Here is a 19,532-nt window from a genome sequence, read left to right on the forward strand (position 1 = left end):
TTGAACTTCCACCAAAGAGGCTCACATTTGGTTATCTGCAGATCAAAAACTTTATTAAACAATGTTCTTATAGCAACTAATGCCCATCTAAACTAGCAGGACTGTGGGGAAAGTGTCAGTTGGTAGGGCGAGCCCAATAATTCTGGATTTGTCCCCATCCTCTTCTGTCTGAATTTAAGAATAATCTCTTGCCTTGGTTCAGCAGTCTTAACGTGCTATTAAATTTGATTCTCTGTCAACTGGGTTGACGTAAGCACATTGGCATGTAACTGAAATTAAGTTTTACAAGCTCATGCTCAGGGATATTTATGAAATTGATGTCCAGATCTTGAGGGAATTACTGGAGCCAAACAGAAGCCGTATGAGAGCACATTGAAGAGGCAGGATGCTCACAGCTGCTGCTGACTCAGACTCTATGTCAGAATAGAAGGAGAAACCTAAGAACTAGGTTAACACTAACCTTTCTTTCAAGGTGACTTCCTCTGTCTATACTAAAAAGATGCTTTTTCAAAAGGCAACCGGTACTGTTTTTTTCCCTTGAGGTAAAAGAAGAAGACATTTCACTTCTCATCCAAGAAGCTTAATCGGTTCAAACTATCAGTTCAGAACTGATGAAGCTTCTTAGATGAGAAACGAAATGTCGTCATCTTCTTCCTCAAGGAAAAAACCCCAGTCTATTTGCTTTTTGGAAAAGCACCTTTGAGACAACCATGACTTGGATGATTGAGAATCTCTACAGACCAGGAGTGAAATCCAGCAGGTTCTGACAGGTTGTGGAAAACCGGTAGCGGAAATTTTGAGTAGTTCAGAGAACCAGCAAATGCCACCTCTGGCTGGCCACAGAGCGGGGTGAGAATGGATATTTTGCAGTATCCTTTCCCTGCGACGCCCACCAAGCAACACCATGCCCACCAAGCCACGTCCACAGAACCGGTAGTAATAAAAAAAAATTCACCATTGCTACAGGCATTCCTCTGTACTAAGGAACCAGTCTCAACTACAGCTACCTCTTTCAAGATTTTTAAGTCAGGAGATAAAATAAATGAGCAAATCTTATTTTAAAAGGGTTCCTGAACAGGGGAAAGATTGGTGGTTGAGGTTGTAATTTCATCGTCTGATTCTGATCTCTGAAACATAATCAATAAAGAGCCTGTTATTATATTTACATTGACCCACATCATCAACTTAATATCAGGTTATAGATATTGTGAATTGTTTTAGATGGTTTTTGTTTAAGCACTGTATTTATTTTTGAGTTGATAACTTCTCTGCAGTTATCAACTACATATTGAATGTATCTTTTACTGTTTGCTTTTCATAGAGATTCCAGACAGAACCAAAGAAACAGTTGAAAAGAAGGAATGCTACTACAATCTAAATGACGCAAATTTTTGTGATAACGTATTAACATCCAATGTTACAAAGCAAGAATGCTGTTGTACTTTGGGCGCTGGCTGGGGTGACAACTGTGAAATATTCCCATGTCCTGTGCTTGGAAGTGGTGAGTTACCCTTTTCCATTCAGTGGCAATTATTGTGCATAAGGTTATGAGGAGGCTCAACGGTTACGTAACTAAAAAGTTCTTGTTCTTAGCAATCACATTTTCCTAAACAACTTGGATCATTGAGGTTAATATTAGGGGGAGTGGGGAGAGAGACGCAAGCTGGAATATTTGAGCTTTTCTGTCAACTGAAAGCTTTACTTGCATGAAAGATCTCTACATTGGAAACATTCAGTCATATAAAACTAAAAGAAAGTAATGTTTTCTATTACCTTTTTGTGCTAAAAGGAAACTTAGATCTCAGAAATAAAAAAGCTGTTAATGTTTTAAATAGTGATAGTTTTATAGAATACATCTTTCTCTCTCTCACATGGCTGTAAAGACTATATGATTTAAATTTTCCTTGTGCTACCTAAGGTAGGGATTTTGTTTGCCTAATATTAGTGCATAAAAATTCTGCCTCAGAACAAATGTGCCCGTAACAGATTCCTTAGTTCTTTTCATAACTCCGAGTTGTTTATTATTTTATTGAAAGATTGCTGTATTTCCTTTAAAAAAGAAATCTAATGTTGTTTTGCAACAAATAATAAGATAAAGGTTTCTGATTTACTCCTGTATATAACTTGTTGGGGATGGAGGAATGAATGTGATTGCACTGCAAGTAATTCTCAAAAAGTATATTAAAAATGTTGCCAGTTTTCCAACTCCAATTCCATAGAATTGTTGCAACAAACTTGCTTTACAGATTGCTTGTATTTGTGTGAGTATATGGCTGGGAAACTTGCTTACAAGGGCCAAAAAAGATTTTTCAGGCTTAATTTTTATTACTTCCCCCACTCCCTTCCCAACTGAAGTCCATCACATACTGAAAACTTGGCAGTGTTCAACTCATCTTTGCTTTCTAAAAGAAAGATTATCTCAACCTTTGCATTTTCTTCGAATTGTGCAGCTTGTGTTGTGTGCTGATTGTACCTTTTCCTGGATCAGGAGGCCCTACTCTCAGTTACTCACATTGTAGCTACTCCCTAAATCAGTGGTTCTCAATCTTCCCAATGCCGCGACCCTTTAATACAGTTCCTCACCAATTGGTGTCTTGGTTCCTAAGACCATTGAAAATATGTGTTTTCCTATGGTCTTAGGCGACCCCTGTGAAAGGGTCGTTCGATCCCCAAAGGGGTCCCGACCCACAGGTTGAGAGCCACTGCCCTAAATGGACTATTATAACATGGGACTGCCCTTAAAGAGTATCTGGAGTTTCAGCTAGTGTAAAATGCAACAGCACTGGCATTTATGTGTGTCCCAACAATGGCACATTGTTTTAACAATTTACTTCCCGGTCCAATTTAAGGTGCTGGTGAAACGTTTAAAGCCCTACAATCATGGCATGGGGCTACCTTATTTGAGGGTTCACCTCACCCTAGTTAAATCTAGCTGTCCCATCAGATCCTTTCAATCCTTCAGACAAAAAGCTTTATTTGGCAGGACCCAAGAGAAGAGCCTTTTCTGCCGTGGTACCAGTGCTATCATTTCCCCCAATATGAAGTTGGTACCAGCCCTTTGTAATATCATTTCCCCCAATCCTGCTGGCCTTCCGGAAGACCCTCAAATTTTGATTTTGCCATAGGGCCTTGGGAATCCCATGGAAGTGTGGAACCCCTTAAATGACTAGCATAAGTTTGATTGCATTCTTCCCTATCCTTTTGTTATTATAGCTTTTAATTGTTCCTAATTCATTTTAATGGATACATTATTCTGATTGTTTAGTATTTGTTTTAGTTGTGTATTCTGCCCAGAGTCACATGCAAATGAGATGGGCAACTATATAAATCAGTCAATAAATGGTTGTAAATTAGTTTGGGTAATAGAAATCTGCTAAAGAAAAGAAGCTGAGTTCTGCAACCAAACTTAAATTAGATTAATTCCAATTCCAATAATAAGCTAAAATAAAGTTACACATGTACTACTATACAAATTAATATAAAGATTCAGAAAGTGAGGAAGAAAAGGAAAAATTATTCGCAATTAGCGAAGAAACTTTACCAGAAGGGGGTGTGGTTCAGATGGCTGATGCCTGAAGGTATGTTAATATTCTGGGAGGACACAAGAGTTAGAATTAATACACCCATAGAGGCTCAGGCCTTTATGGAAAAAAATAAAACACTCCTAGATAAACCAGATGATCTCACAACAGACACACAGGACACGGGAGGGGCCGGAGCTCTGCTGGCGGGGGGGAGAAGGGGCAATACCGAGAAAACTCAGATTACAAAAATGAGTAAGAAAATCTGCTTGACATAAATTGATTGAAATTATTAACTGAATTTATATGCTGACTATATATTGCTATTTAGTACTGAACTTTGTGTAAATGTATACTATGAGTATGGAGGGAGGGGACACCTGCCGCACACTGCAACTGCCAAAATTTGTAACCTTTCCATTACCCCTTTCCTTTTTTATTTTCTAAAAAAACCAATAAAACTTTGTTTAAAAAAAAAACAAATTAATATAAAGATTCCAAATTTGCATCTTGAAAATCTGTCATGCTCATGGAATCTTAAGTTGTATGTACTGATGGCAAACTATGCACTTAAATCTTACAAGCCATGGATACTAAAAGGCAAAGACCTGAGATCTCAATAATCCCATATATTTGTACCATTTAAAAACTTAAAATCTGAAATGTGATATTTAAAAATCCATTAACACATTCCTATTATAGAAATGTTGCTATTGATTTCAGTCTGTAATGCACAAATATAATTCTAAATGGATTTTTGCTTTTAATCTTCCGGCTAGCTGAGTTTATTGAGCTGTGTCCTGAAGGGAAAGGGTTCATACCATCTGAAGAACCACATTATGGAGATGTTGCACAAAGTTACAAAGGTCAGCCTTGATATTGACTTGAATGTAGACTTGAATAAATGCCATGGTTTTAATATTTGTTCCTAATTATTTGTTTCCTTCAACTGCTGTTTATTTGAATTATTTTTTTAACTTTTTTTTTAAACTGACCAAGATTTTAATCCCCTAAAGTGTCAATGCAGTTAGATGATAAATGATGTGTTGGTTTGGTATTGCTGAAAATATTTTAAAATTCCTATGATGTATGTCAGGGGTGTCCAAACTTGGCAACTTTAAGACTTGTGGACTTCAATTCCCAGAATTCCCCAGCCAACTGGCTGGAGAATTCTGGGAATTGAAGTCCACAAGTCTTAAAGTTGCCAAGTTTGGACACCCCTGATGTATGTGTTTCAAAATGTACAGTTGTATCTGTTGGACTATTTAACAAGGTCAACTAAGGAATATCATTGCTGGTTTTGCTTTTGTTTTCCCTCAGATTTCTTTATTTAAAGGAATATAATTGGTTCTCTTCTTTAGAACTGCTCGTTTCCCTTTACAAACATATAATTCTCTTTCAGCCATCCTAGACATGCCATTTTAGGGATATCTGATCTTTTACAAACTTTGCTTTATTATGTGGGTGTCTAGTTTTCATCCAGATTTTATTTTTTTTTACTGTACTGCTCAATTTCAGGAAAAATGCTTTAAAAATATTAGAATAGCCAATTCTTTCATTCTCGAGAATATCTTTAGAGTATCCAGCAAATAGAAAGCATTGTTTTTTTAGCATGCTAGTGTTACTATAATATGAATAGACGTCATTCTGTTGAAAACAGTATATTTGTAAGAGGCACCGGAGTATAAGACGCACCAAGGTTTTGAACAGGCAATTTTTTAAAAAAGTAGGTAGGTAGAGGGATAGAGAAATACAGTAGGGTAGGTAGGGAGAGAGAGAGTGTGTGTGTAGGTAGGTTGGTAGGTTGGTAGGTAGAGGGATAGAGAGAGAGAAATAGAAAGAGAGAGAGAAATACAGCAGATAGGTAGGTGTTTCTGCTGGCACAGGACTTGATCAATGTAATTCTCATCAATCAGTTAAAGTGCTTTCCAAAAGGAAAAAAAAAGTTTTTGGGAAGCCTCCCAAAAATGGCCCGTTTTTCATGAAAATGCACCCTTTTCTTCAAATAAAAGGCATGAATAGCCTTGGGGTGGCTTGCAGAGTGCTCCTGGGGGAGTAGGGTGAGCCAAAAATGAGCAAAAAGTTTTTTGTCTCAAAAACAATTGCATGCATAGCCTTATGAAGACTTACAGAGTGCTGCTGGGGGTTGGGGGGGCAACAAATGGCCCATTTTGTGCTCATTTCTGCCCTCACCAGCCCCCGAAAGCCTCCATAAGGGCATGCATGGCCATTTTGGTGAAGGGAGTGTGGCTTCGGGAGGCAAAAAAATGCTGTATTCGGTGTATAAGACTCACCCAGATTTTCAGCCTCTTTTTTAAGAAAAAAAGGTGTGTCTTATACTCTGAAAAATACGGTATCTTTTATACCTGAATATTTGACCAAATTTTATTTGGTCTTGTGTAAATAGCAAATTGATGTTTAAGAAATAATACAACACATAAGATAAAAATTGAGACATTTCTAAAATTTAAGTGTAACATAAAATATGCATTCAGTAATTTAAAAAACTAAAACATTATGCACATAAGATAGTTTATAAATATAAAATATTGTAAAAAACCATTAATATTCCTTTTTCCTGATTGTTTTGATATGATGAAAACAAATGTATATGGAAGGCTTTACAAAAACCTTTCCCAAGCATGTAAAAAATCCTGGCTATCACTTACATCAAAACCTCCCAAATAACAGAATAGATACATTTTAGAATTCTATTCAGTGATAATTATTGTCATAGCTGTACAGAGGAAAACATCACTGCTGGAATTTCCAAAAGGGACCCACAAAATAGTCATTAATTCTCAGCGGCTTTTATATCAGATATAATACAGAACACAAATCATGAACACAAATTGGGGTATGTTGGTAATGTTAATAGAGTACATGAAAGTAATTTTGGAGCTGGATGTAAGGTAAAGCAGGGATCTCCAACCTTGGCAACTTTACACCTGGTGGACTTCAACTCCCAGAGTTGGCTGGGAATTCTGGGAGTTGAAGTCAGCCAGGCTTAAAGTTGCCAAGGTTGGAGAGCCCTGAGGTAAAGCACTTGATTGAATTGTCTTCTAAATGTTACCATTAATGGCATTATCAAAACTGCCACTTAAGGCAGGAGTGTCCAAACTTGGGAACTTTAAGACTTGTGGACTTCAACTCCCAGAATTCCCCAGCCAGCCATGCTGGCTGGGGAATTCTGGGGGTTGAAGTCCACAAGTCTTAAAGTTCCCACGTTTGTACACCCCTGCCTTAAGGCAATCCTCACATAATAACAGGATTGCTACATGTAGTGGAATTGTCAATATAAAAAAAGAACATGCTCAAATGAATAAATTGTTTCACATATATTATTTCTATACTAAATAAAAATCAAGAATAAATTGCCAACATTCCAGATGAGGCTGTTGGTCTCAAAATACAGTCTCTTGATTGTTTAACAATTTAATCATGCCATGCAACCTCCCATGACAAAGTTCTGCAATTGATTATTTGTAAAAATAACACTTTAAAAAAAATAAACAAAAATGCTTCCCAGTTTGTTATTTTTTACTTTTAACTTGTGAGTTTTAACTTGTTGTCAACTCTGTTTTTAATATGTGCTTTTACTCATGTGTTTATATTGTTTTATTATGTTGTTGTAAACATATGTGTTTACAACCTATGTTTAGACATAAGTGAGACGGGTGGTATAGGAATTTTAAAAACTGAAATAAATGCATAATTTATTTATGCATTTGCATAAATGCAAGTCCCTTAGAATAACTTTTTAGAAACATATACTTGTTTTGGTCCATCATAGTGGCTAAGGTACAACTCTGTTTTTTTATTTATTGTTGTTATATATGGAGAATAACCATATCTGTCCTAACAATTTGATCTGAAAATTCATACTCCACTTACTGTATATGTTTTAGAATGTCTGTGTTTCCTTTTCAGATGCTAATGAATGCCAGCTCTTCGGCCAAGAAATATGTAAAAATGGCTTCTGTTTAAACACGCAGCCAGGTTATGAATGTTACTGCAAACAGGGCACATATTATGATTCTATAAAGCTTCAGTGCTTTGGTGAGTGTTCAGGCTATCATCATATTCTTCTTACTGGGGAAAGACAACAAGATCAAGTTCTAATTTTTGACCGCTTATATATGTAGCTGATATATGGAACCTGATTGCTTTTATTCCTCATATGTTCCTTCAAAATTCTTTAATCACTTATTATTTGGAGAAATATAGAACAATGGCTAGCACCAGTCTGCTTGATTGCAATGTCCAGAAAGAATGTTGTGGCTGCAGAAATTTTGCTAAGTTCTTTTGTCCCTAAAGCAACCAGAGGAAGGGATATATGGAAGTAACATTACAAAGAAATAAAATACATGCAGTGTATTTTACAGTGAGATATTCAGCAATAGTCCCAATTATATTCAATTTCATCTTCCTATGGTAAAAGTTTTTACTGAGATCTTATTGCACAATATATAATTAACTTGGGGTATACTTTCTGAATCGCATAACAAAAGGAGAGTAGATAAATTTTATATTGCCATTATAAGAAGAAACCTCTGAATAATAGCAGCTGGGAAATAAAATGTGAAATAGCCTAGCGTCCTCATTTAAACTTGTAGTCTTCTGAGGAATCCTCTAGAAAGTTACAGTGAAAAATGGTGGGATGAGTGAGATTTTGATGTGCTCTAGCTGAATATTGCTTACATTTTTAATGAGATAAAGTTTGTCAACAATACCAGAAAGCTGAAACTGGAAGAAGTAATAAGGTAATTTGAGGGAAACTGTCTGAATTTTCTAACAGGTTTTATATTACAGGTTTTACAGTTCTACAATTTGACTAATGTACAGACTCCCATTTTTTATGCATAATGTATAAATATACTCTTGGATTCTTTTACAGTGAGGGTCACATTCTGTTTATCAAAATATTCATTTGAGAAGATGAGTATTTTTGCATACTATTTTGTCCCTAAATATGAATAGCAATTCATACTTGTGATTTTCATAAATGTATTCCCATTAATCCACTGAATTGCCTACTTAGTTACTTTCTGCCATTTAACTGAAATTATTCCTAGTCATGGCCTTGACTTTTGAAATCTAAAAAGAAAAACCATTCTGAATAGAATAACAGATTGAAAGGAAACCACAGTGAAAGGTTTAATTATCTTAGGTCTAGATAATTTTTCTTTTATGATACAAAGCCATTTAATTTCTTGAATTTATATTGTTGTTTTTCTATAAAATGAGCTGTCTGAATAACAGTGAGTTTTTGTCTGAATATTCATGAAGATCAGGTTAATTTTTGTCCAGTAGTACTAATAGTTATTCTAGAGAGAGAACATACATATAATTTATTGACAATATACTTGCTGTGCTGATATACCAGGTGTGTAGAAGAAAATAAATCCACAACATTTATTTGGGTGCTTCAGGAATAAATGTCTGTTTAACAGTTTGCTTCCTTGTGAATATGTTCAGTATGGTTATCTTGATTTTAAATATCTTCTAATGAAAAATGCAGTCCAGAAGTTGATCGCTGCAAATGTTCTGTGCAAGCTATTTTTCAGGAAGTGATTTTCTTTGAAGTACTTTTCATTTGCATTTTAACAGATACAGATGAATGTCAGGACATCAACAGCTGTATTGATGGCCAGTGCATCAATACTGAAGGCTCTTACAGTTGTTTCTGCACACATCCAATGGTTCTGGATTCTACAGGAAAGCAGTGCATCAGACCAGCGGAATCTAGTGGTGTGCATTATTTTATGCATTGCTGTGTTCAGGTTGAAAGCCAAAATATATGAAATCAAAAAGAATATTGTAGGCTTATCATTAAAGTATTCAATGTGCTTCTTTCTAAAATACTTTTGGTTCATAACTATAAAGCCCTTTTGCTAGGTATATCATTGTATTTAGTGGAGTCTAGGGTTGCAGTAATCTGCAAAACATAGGAAAACTACCACATTTTTCGGAGTATAAGACGCACCAAGGTTTTGAAGAGGCATTTTTTAAAAAAAAGTAGGTAGGGAGATAGCGGGATAGAGAGGGAGAGAAAGAGAGAGAGAAATACAGTAGATGGGTAGGGAGAGAGGGTAGGTAAGTAGGTAGGGAGAGGGGGGAGAGAAAGAGAAATACAGTAGATAGGGAGAGATAGAGTAAGTAGGTAAATAAGTAAGTAGAGGGAGAGAGAGAGAGAAAGAGGGAAATACAGTAGGTAGGGAGGTAGGGAGAGAGTAGGTAGGTAGGTAGATGTTTCTAGGTGTATTTACCCATGTGCTGGAGAAGGAAATCACTGACAATCTGTAACACCTAAGACTTGTTTCTGCTGGCACAGCAGTTGATGAATCTAATTCTCATCAATCACGCTAACTAAAGAGCTTTGCGAAAGGGAAAAAAAGTTTTTGCACTCTGCAAACCTCCCCAAAACGTTTTTCACGAAAATGGGCCCATTTTTTTCCAAATAAAAGGCATGAATATCCTTGGGGGGTGGGCTTGCAGAGTGCTCCTGGGAGGTGGGAGGGCCCAAAAACGAGCAAAAAACAGTCCTTTTTCGTGAAAACGGGCCTGTTTTTTTGTCAAAACAATTGCATGCATAGCCTTATGGAGGCTTATAGAGTGCTGCTCGGGGCTGGAGGGGCAAAAATGGCCCTTTTTTTGCTCATTTCTGCCCTCCCCAGCCCCCAGGAGCTCTTTGAAAGCCCCCATAAGGGTATGCACAGCCATTTTGGTGAAGGGGCAGGCCTTTGGGAGGCAGAAAAATGCTGTATTCTATGTATAAGACGCACCCAGATTTTCAGCCTCTTTTTTGAGGAAAACAAGTTTGTCTTATACTCTGAAAAATACGGTAATTATCTGCAGACATAATTACTGCTATAATATTATAATGGATATTACTACAAAATATCCATTGCAAGGAAAACATTATATATACAGAACAGCCAAGTTCACATGATTTGTGTCCAAAATGTGTGTTCTATACACGCACCTCCCCGTAACACATGTATTACAGCCAGGCCCAGATACAAAATATGTCAGTTTCAAGCATAGGTGTTTTGAAGTGGGGTACAAAAGGGAAACAGCAAAATAAAAGGAAAGGAAAGAAATGTTCTGGGAACATGAGCAAGTGAGCTGCTTGGGTTGTACCTCCCAACATTTAAGTGTGATGGTGGCTAAGGAAAGATAAAGAGAAACAAAGCACTGAAAAAATATAGGGAAGAGGTGAGGAACAGGCCTTTTGGGGAAAAGAACATGCTGAGAAAATTAGGGTGTGGTCTGATGCCCAGGCTATGCAGAAGATAAATTTATTATCCTATTTATTCCACCAGATCCCTCCAGAATTTATTTAGACTGGTGTTTCTCAAACTCAGCAAATTTAAGTTATGTGGACTTCTGTTCCTAGAATGCTGGCTGGAGAATTCTGGGAGTTGAAGTCCACATATCTTAAACTTGCTGAGTTGAGAAACACCAGCCTAGACTACATTCCAGAATAACTAAATATTTCAGATTCCAATTTGGCTGAACCCTGACCTGACCTGACCCCTGACCTGTCCAGAACAATATATTCAAACTTCTGACCCAGAGTATGATTGTTCCACACATAAAACTAAATACATACCACAGCAGATATGAGTAGCTCAGGGGTTTGATGTTCTCTGAGCTTGGCTGTTTTCCTCAGGCATTTTGTTACTAGACTAGGTATCATCAGTTGGGTAGTTTGAGAATTGAGAAAATCTTGAGATTTTCAATAAAATACATAAACAGTATGGGAATCCTAAAATTGCAAATCCTCTCCCTGCTATTGGGAATGTAAGAAAGTGATTGCTTTTCCCCCACACTAATCAGTTTTTGATGATAATAATTGTCCTTAAAAAAGAATTGCCCAATATCAGAGATTGTTCTAGAGAGCCCTGAGTATTACTTCAATAAAATGGATATGATAATTCCAAATTCCTTGTGTGTCCAATCACACTTGGCCAATAAAGAATTCTATTCTATTCTATTCTATTCTATTCTATTCTATTCAACTGCCTTGTTTGTTTATATTTGAATATATACTGTATATTCAAAAAAAATCTCATTTGATTTTGCAGAAAATAAATATCTTTACAGTGAAATTCCACACATATTGAATTGTGTTTTTATTTTTACAGATGGGGATGTTATGATAAAACAAATACTTTCTGGGTTTTGTTTCAGAGCAAACTGAAGAAAGTGATGTCTACCAGGATCTTTGCTGGCAACATCTGAATGAAGATTTTGTTTGCAGTCAACCTCTTGTCGGGAAGCAGACTACTTACACTGAATGCTGTTGTTTATATGGCGATGCATGGGGCATGCAGTGCGCCCTATGCCCCATGAAAAACTCAGGTAGGACAAATATTCATAGGTTGAGAAACATTTAATATTTGTAATAATATCAATTCAGAAACTTTACTTAGCACAGAGACAAAACATTTTCATTGCTGTTCAGATGGCAAATTATTTTGATTTTCATTTTGCACAGTCTGAATTCAAATTGTCTTCAGATAAGATCCCAGTTTAGTGATTAGTTATTTAATGTATCTCTCAGTAATAAGATGAGTGGCTGATATTTTCTAAAGCATTATTTAGGCAATCCTAAATATTTAAGTTTAGATGCTAATATGGTTTAATTCTGCTGAAATCTAGGATTTTATATTAAAATAATATCCCATTAATGGATGTATTATGTAGTTCCAACCAACTTAAGTATGGAGTAGGTTACATTCAATCAGCAAATTGTTTGTGAACATGCACAGGATAGCAATGTATCCTAAAAATGCTATGACTGTGCTTCTGGATAAAGAAAATATTTACGTCTCTGAATCCATATCCCTAAATTTAGATTCAAAGTAACGATGCCACATAATTCTTGTAAAATATTATTTGATGTATTTTTAAAAGATAGTATACCAAATACTAAGCTCTGACTAATGGACATGATTTATCTTTGATAATATAAATGAATCTTAGGCTTATATAATCAGTTGAATAAATTTTGCAAATATATCTTTCATTTTTTAGTTCCAATATCAAATTTGTATGAATTTTTTTCCTTAGTTCTTCTGATTGAAAAAAAAGTTTATTGGCTCCTTAAAAAGAAGTCGAGAAGGGAGATTAATACTTTCAAGTGGTAATAGGAATGGGAACTGTTTTTCTTCATGGCAGGAATTGGTTTATAAGTTGTATGCTTTACAAAGCAATGACCTGCAATGTGTTATATATATTTGTTTCTTCATCCACTGTTTCAATAACCTTACATGGGTTGGAGATGGGGGAATGTTCCCCTAATATTATCTACAGTGGGTTTTTTCAATCCAATTCAACAAACTGTATTTTAATTTCCAGAGTGCTGTGCCAGAATGGTTCAGATGGAAGGGAAATCACGGGCACAGTGGAGGAAAAAAATGGAAACTAAATATTGTGTACCATTGGCTTCTGCATATTTAAAACTAGGGTTTGCTGGAGGTTTGCCAGAACATTTCCCTTAAATATTAATTTATAACTTATTTTTTCTGAGAAGAATTTATTGATTTTTAATGAGTTTTACATTTTGATAAGTATTCTCCAAAGTAGTACCCTTCAAATATTAGTTGAGAAATCTAATCAAACACATCTAGGGAGAAATTATTAGGGAAGGTGATTTAGAAATTGTTGCCAGAACGTAACTTTGAAGAAAAATACAGCTTTGTTTAAAATAAAGCAAAGCAAAGATGGGGTTATGTCTGATTAGGTTCGTAGAATTTATTAATTGTAATGATTGCTTTGATGAGGCTGTAATTTATACAGATACATGGTGTATACAGGTATCATCAGTTTTGATTTTTTTAGCTTGGCTGAAAAAATAATCTCAGTTTGACCTGTCTCATTATGAAATAAGATTTTTTACATTCTGCCTTCTCTTTGTGGGCTGATAGATGTACAAATGAGATAAAAAGCATTAAAGATTATACAGACTGCTTTTCTTATGCACTTACGTGCTGGCTGGTGAATTCTGGGAGCTGAGTCCACACTTCTTAATGTTTTCAAGTTCGAAAAACTGTGTGAGATCTTGGTCTTTCTACAGAAGGAACTTGTGGCTTTTATCTCATCACAATGGAAAGTGTAATCCACAAATCTGTCACTCATGGCTAGAACATATTGTATCACAATACAGGGGGGCAGAGGTCGACCCTGAGGTCACTCACTTGTGGGGTGCCGCAGGGGTCGGTCCTCTCGCCCCTCCTGTTCAACGCATATGTGAAGCCACTGGGGGAGATCATCCGTGGTTTTGGGGTTGAATACCATCTGTACGCTGATGATACTCAGCTATACGTTTCAACCCCAAATCACCCCAGCGAGGCTGTCAAAGTGATGTCCTGGTGTTTGGAAGCCGTCGGGGTCTGGATGGGGGACAACAGACTCAAACTCAACCCCTCCAAGACTGAGTGGCTGTGGCTACCGGCACCTCGGTTCAGTCAGCTGACTCCAATGCTGGCCATAGGGGGCGAACAACTGCCCCCTGTGAAACGGGCGCGCAATTTGGGCGTCCTCCTAGATGCCCGGCTGTCAATGGACGACCATGTGGCAGCCGTGGCAAGAGGGGCGTTCCACCAGGTTCGCCTGATGCGCCAATTGCGCTCCCTTCTGGACCGGGATGCCCTACGCACGGTCACTCATGCACTGGTGACGTCTCGCCTGGACTACTGTAATGCTCTCTACATGGGGCTTCCCTTGGGACGCGTACGAAGACTGCAGCTAGTCCAGAACGCAGCTGCGCGGGCAGTCATGGGGAGTACTAGGTACTCCCACGTAACACCGCTCCTGCGCGAGCTGCACTGGCTACCTGTGGTCTTTCGGGTGCGTTTCAAGGTTTTGACCACCATCTTTAAAGCGCTCCATGGCATAGGGCCTAGTTACCTGCGGGATCGCATCCTCCCACACACATCCCTGCGGCCAATTCGCTCTCACAGGGAGGGGCTTCTCCTGGTGCCGTCCACTAGGCAATGCCAACGGGCGACACCAAGGAGTAGGGCCTTCTCTGTGATGGGCCCAACCCTCTGGAATGACCTCCCCCCCGACATTAGAACCACCACTGACTTCCGCTCCTTCCGGCAGAAACTGAAGACACACCTGTTCCGACTGGCTGGCCTGGCATAATTTTTAACGTCTACCTCCTGGCATATATATTTCCTACTGGTTTTCTAGGGGACTTAATTTTATAGGACACTGGGGTTTTAAATTCTGTATATTTTAAATTATTTACTTAGCAATTACAGTTCTGTCTATTTTTATCCTCCTCTTATTTATGTATCTATCCACTTAATAATTTTAATTGTTTAAATTTTATAGTTATTTATGATGTTTTTGATATGGACTGTACACCGCCCCGAGTCCCTTTTGGGAGAGGGGGCGGTCTATAAGCGCTAAGAAATAATAATAATAATAATAATCACATAGAACAGGGGTGTCCAAACTTGGCAACTTTAAGACTTGTGGACTTCGATTCCCAGAATTCCCCAGCCAGAGCTGGCTGGGGAATTCTGGGAATCGAAGTCCACAAGTCTTAAAGTTGCCAAGTTTGGACACCCCTGACTTAGAGCTTGCAATGTGTTCTACAACCATGTAGTACTCCAGTTTTTTTGCTTCTCATTTAACAAGGTTTGATGGTTAGCATTAAGAAGAAATAGGATCGATTATAGCATATATGGAAAAATATTGCCTCTTATACTGTAGTAACAATCTTACTTTTACTTTTTAATTTAAATTTGGAGAGAAGAAATTTATTCAAATTTTAAATGATGAAGTTGATACAAAGTTGATACAAAGCAATTTGTTCCTTTATTACTTGATCTTAGTAAAAAAGCTTTGGAATATAAACTTTCCCCAAGACAAAATAATGATGAATAGTGCCTGAAATAACAAAGTTCCCAATTTTTAAGTTCAAATATTTAAAGTAATAATCTTGGTTCAAAAATAATTTTAAAAGTTTTCAACTGGTAGATCATATGCTCAGTTCCTGTATAGAGAAATTGCAGTTACTCTCTAATTTAATTTTAGATTTATACACTATATTGATTAGACTTGGTTTACTACTAGAACCTCACTCTTCCATGATACTTTAAACATATGATTATGGAAACAGGGAAACAGGTTATATAGATGATATATATAGATGATACTCAATTTTAAGCAATATATTTCTGAAATTACCCAAAACATTCTTAGTGTTGTTACAAAACAGCATTATCTGTTTTCATATTTAGAAATGCAAATTTTGCATATAAAAGAAAATAGGGGCTTTGAACAGCACGCATTTAATAATAAAAAACTATTAAAACTTCTTTTGTTTTTAGAATTGTATTAAACCTTTGTGTTCATTTTACTTAACTCTCACAGTGTTTTAAACTATGCTTTGAGTTAAAGCTTTAAAATAATTAGTAAATTATTTTACTAAGTTAATAAATTATTTTTAAGCTAAATAATACTTAAATACTTTAACAATACTTATTTAGTATTGTTAAATACTAAATAATGCTCATTTGTGTGAACTTTTCCTTTATCATTGCCTGTCTTTCCTTTATCCATGCATCAGTTCTCCACAGTTAGCCTTTTGTCTCTAAATTAGAGTTTAGAGATTTGAATTTATTAGACAGAGCAGAATTCGGCATTTTTAATGGGTTTTTATTACATCAGTGCTTTAGTATGGAATGCTACTAAACAGGAAGTTTAAAAGAAGTGATGCCAGAAAATGATACCAGTAACATGCAAGCCCATGGCACATTACAAATCAGATTGTGATCTGGAAATGTATTTGGTTTGTTGCCCTGTCTCAGTTGAAGTGAATCAGTGGAATTTTCCATTTGTAAAATAATCTACAAATAAATCTCTTCTGTCAAACATGTCATTTACATGTTTCCAGGAAACTTTGCAGTTAAAAATCCAAGAGTTATCTGAACAGAGAATAATGCTTCAGAGTCCGTATATGTAAACATTATCAACTATTATTAAGCTGGTTAATATATGCTAAAATATACTTATTTGGGAAGCAAATAAATACCAATAGAAAGGTCAAAGGAAGATGTGTTTTTTTCACGTTAGGAAGAAAAGATATGTTCGAATAAATAGTGGGTGATGGTTAGATGTGGGAAAAAACAAGATTTTTGTTATGAACGGTGATGTTGGGAAACATCTAGTCTGGCACTAAGAAAGAATGACGTGCGAAAATAGTCTAGAGTCACTGTGCAATTTTAAAAGGGCCAGAACCAGCCCTCCCTGAATTTCTTATAACCTTATCTAATAGTTCCCATGGGAGAGATGCTAGGCTGGGAACATTCTTGTATTAGGGGCAGAACATAATAACGTAGTTAGCTCGAACGCTACACGTGTAGACCAGATTGCTTGTGCCTGACAATAAATAAAAAGATGCTAACTAATACGCATTCCAAGTGGCATTGTATGCCAGGGATAAAGGTAAAATATTTATAGAAATATTTAAGATTAAGTTTCAGTTTTCTTTCTAATTCAAGTTCACAAAATATTTCCTTTGGTAAAAGTTGCTGGGGGTAACTGGAATGTGTAATTTAGGTCATCTGGCATGTTAAAATGAATATAGCCCCACAATAGTGATGTTGTGTGGTCTTGCCAACTGATTTGTTAATTGAGTTTGTTTATGTGCAAGATCAGCTTGATGCTATACTATTCTATCTTCCCATGTCTATTCTAGAAATAGTTTGGCGCACTCATACATAAAAACATACAAAATTTGCACTACTGTACTTAAAACCCAGCTGTTTTGAAAATGGTAAAGGCCCTTGTATGAAGACTTGATGAATTATCCTCAATAGTCATAAGATGTAAACTACTCAGTGACGTGCAGTCAGGGGAGGCAGGGGAGGCGGAGCCTCACCACTCTCGTCATGAAAATAAAAAAGAATTACTCCAGGAAGCCGTGAAAGTGGCTGGGAGAGGCGCGCGGCTTGGTTTAGCCTCCCTGGACATCTCAGCAGCAGCCCCAAGTGTGCCGATCTCGCCATTTTTTACATCGGGCGAGCCCAGGATCCTTGCAAGGGGAATGGGACCACGTGTGCAGGAGGCTCCTCAGCTCCAGCCTCAATCAGCGCAGCCATGGTCCCCTTCATCTTGCCTCAGGAAGGAGGGGAATGGGACCACGTGTGCAGGGGAAGGGGATCGCAGCTCTGCTAATCTGAGGCTGTGTGCTGAGGAGCCTCCTGCACACGTGGTCCCATTTCCCTTGCAAGGATCACAGGCTCGCCCAATGCAAAAAATGCCTAGGTACCATGTTTCCCCGAAAATACAACCTGTCCTGCGCTCACTGACCTAGCGTTATCCCGAAAGCACCAAGTTACAGGAGCCGGGGGTGGGGGGAGCGCTCACGTTGCTTGCCGCCTTCAATATACCGCTAGGTTGGGGAGTGGCGTTCTGTCCGGCCAGAGGGGAGAGTTGCCGGGCGGCTGCTCTCTTGTGAACTGGCTCCCGAAGAGCCGGGCACAGCCTCAGGGGCGAAGTAGCCATGAGGTAACTATGCTCACGAGCAGCCACCCGGAAAATCCCCTCTCTAGCCGGGAAAAGCGCCATTCACTGACCTGAGCAGCCGCCCGGCAAATCCCCTCTCCAGCCGGGAAAAGCGCCATTCACCAAGCCCTTGCGCAGCTCTACCAGGCGACCGCCGCTGGCTGCTGCTGCCCGCCGCCGCCCGCCGCTCCACTCCGTGCATAACTTCCAAACTCCAAAACTTCCAGCATCGCCCGCTCTAGGAGTGCTCTCTATGGTGGGCCGGCTGCTGGAAGACTGTCCGGAAAACTCTCTGTCCAGCAGCCGGCCCACCATAGAGAGCACTCCTAGAGCGGCCGATGCTGGAAGTTTTGGAGTTTGGAAGTTATGCGCGGAGCGGGGCGGCGGCGGGCAGCAGCAGCCAGCAGCGGTCGCCTGGGACAGCTGCGCAAGGGCTTGGTGAATGGCGCTTTTCCCGGCTGGAGAGGGGATTTGCGGGGCGGCTGCTGAGGTCAGTGAATGGCGCTTTTCCCGGCTGGAGAGGGGATTTGCGGGGCGGCTGCTGAGGTCAGTGAATGGCACTTTTCCCGGCTGGAGAGGGGATTTGCGGGGCGGCTGCTGAGGTCAGTGAATGGCGCTTTTCCCGGCTGGAGAGGGGATTTGCGGGGCGGCTGCTGAGGTCAATGAATGGCGCTTTTCCCGTCTGGAGAGGGGATTTGCGGGGCGGCTGCTGAGGTCAGTGAATGGCGCTTTTCCCGGCTGGAGAGGGGATTTGCGGGGCGGCTGCTGAGGTCAGTGAATGGCGCTTTTCCCGGCTGGAGAGGGGATTTGCGGGGCTGCTGCTGAGGTCAGTGAATGGCGCTTTTCCCGGCTGGAGAGTTTCCCGGCAACTCTCCCCTCTGGCCGGACAGAACGCCACTCCCCAACCTAGCGGTATACCGAAGGCGGCAAGCAACGTGAGCGCTCCCCCCACCCCCGGCTCCTGTAACTTGGTGCTTTCGGGATAACGCTAGGTCAGTGAGCGCAGGACAGGTTGTATTTTCGGGGAAACACGGTACCCAGGCATTTTTTGCATTGGGCGAGCCCGGGATCCTTGCAAGGGGAATGGGACCACGTGTGCAGGCGGCTCCTCAGCGCACAGCCTCAGATTAGCAGAGCCGCAATCCTCTTCCCCTGCACACGTGGTCCCATTCCCCTCCTTCCTGAGGCAAGATGAAGGGGACCGCGGCTGCGCTGATTGAGGCTGGAGCTGAAGAAATTTCTCCGTTTGGGCTGCGCCCCTGCGATCGGAGCAACCACGTGGTTTGATGACGTCACCAGCCTCACCAGTCATAAACGTCACCGCACGTCACTGAAACTACTTACTTAGCATAGAATAGTTCTGAGAATGCAACTCTTCTGCCACAGTGCAGAATGTTCTGTTCAGGATAAATCTTGCTTTAGAACCTCAGATTTTTTTATATATTTCAAAAGCATTATTCCCAGTCTATACAGCCACAA

General features: G+C 39.0%; 1 protein-coding gene across 2 annotated transcripts in view; it reads left to right on the top strand.

Moving 5' to 3' along the window:
* LTBP1 (latent transforming growth factor beta binding protein 1) overlaps positions 1–19,532 on the top strand; it is a 231,828-nt gene that overhangs the window by 195,614 nt on the left and 16,682 nt on the right. For both annotated transcript variants that reach the window (XM_081940927.1, XM_081940928.1), the window contains 5 exons: positions 1,322–1,501; positions 4,301–4,387; positions 7,452–7,580; positions 9,132–9,272; positions 11,718–11,888. In XM_081940927.1, coding sequence (XP_081797053.1) covers positions 1,322–1,501; positions 4,301–4,387; positions 7,452–7,580; positions 9,132–9,272; positions 11,718–11,888 — 708 coding nt within the window. The remainder of the gene's footprint in view (positions 1–1,321; positions 1,502–4,300; positions 4,388–7,451; positions 7,581–9,131; positions 9,273–11,717; positions 11,889–19,532) is intronic.

This window comes from Natrix helvetica, assembly GCF_964273705.1.
Source record: "Natrix helvetica genome assembly, chromosome: 2".
Taxonomy (NCBI): Eukaryota; Metazoa; Chordata; class Lepidosauria; order Squamata; family Natricidae; genus Natrix; species Natrix helvetica.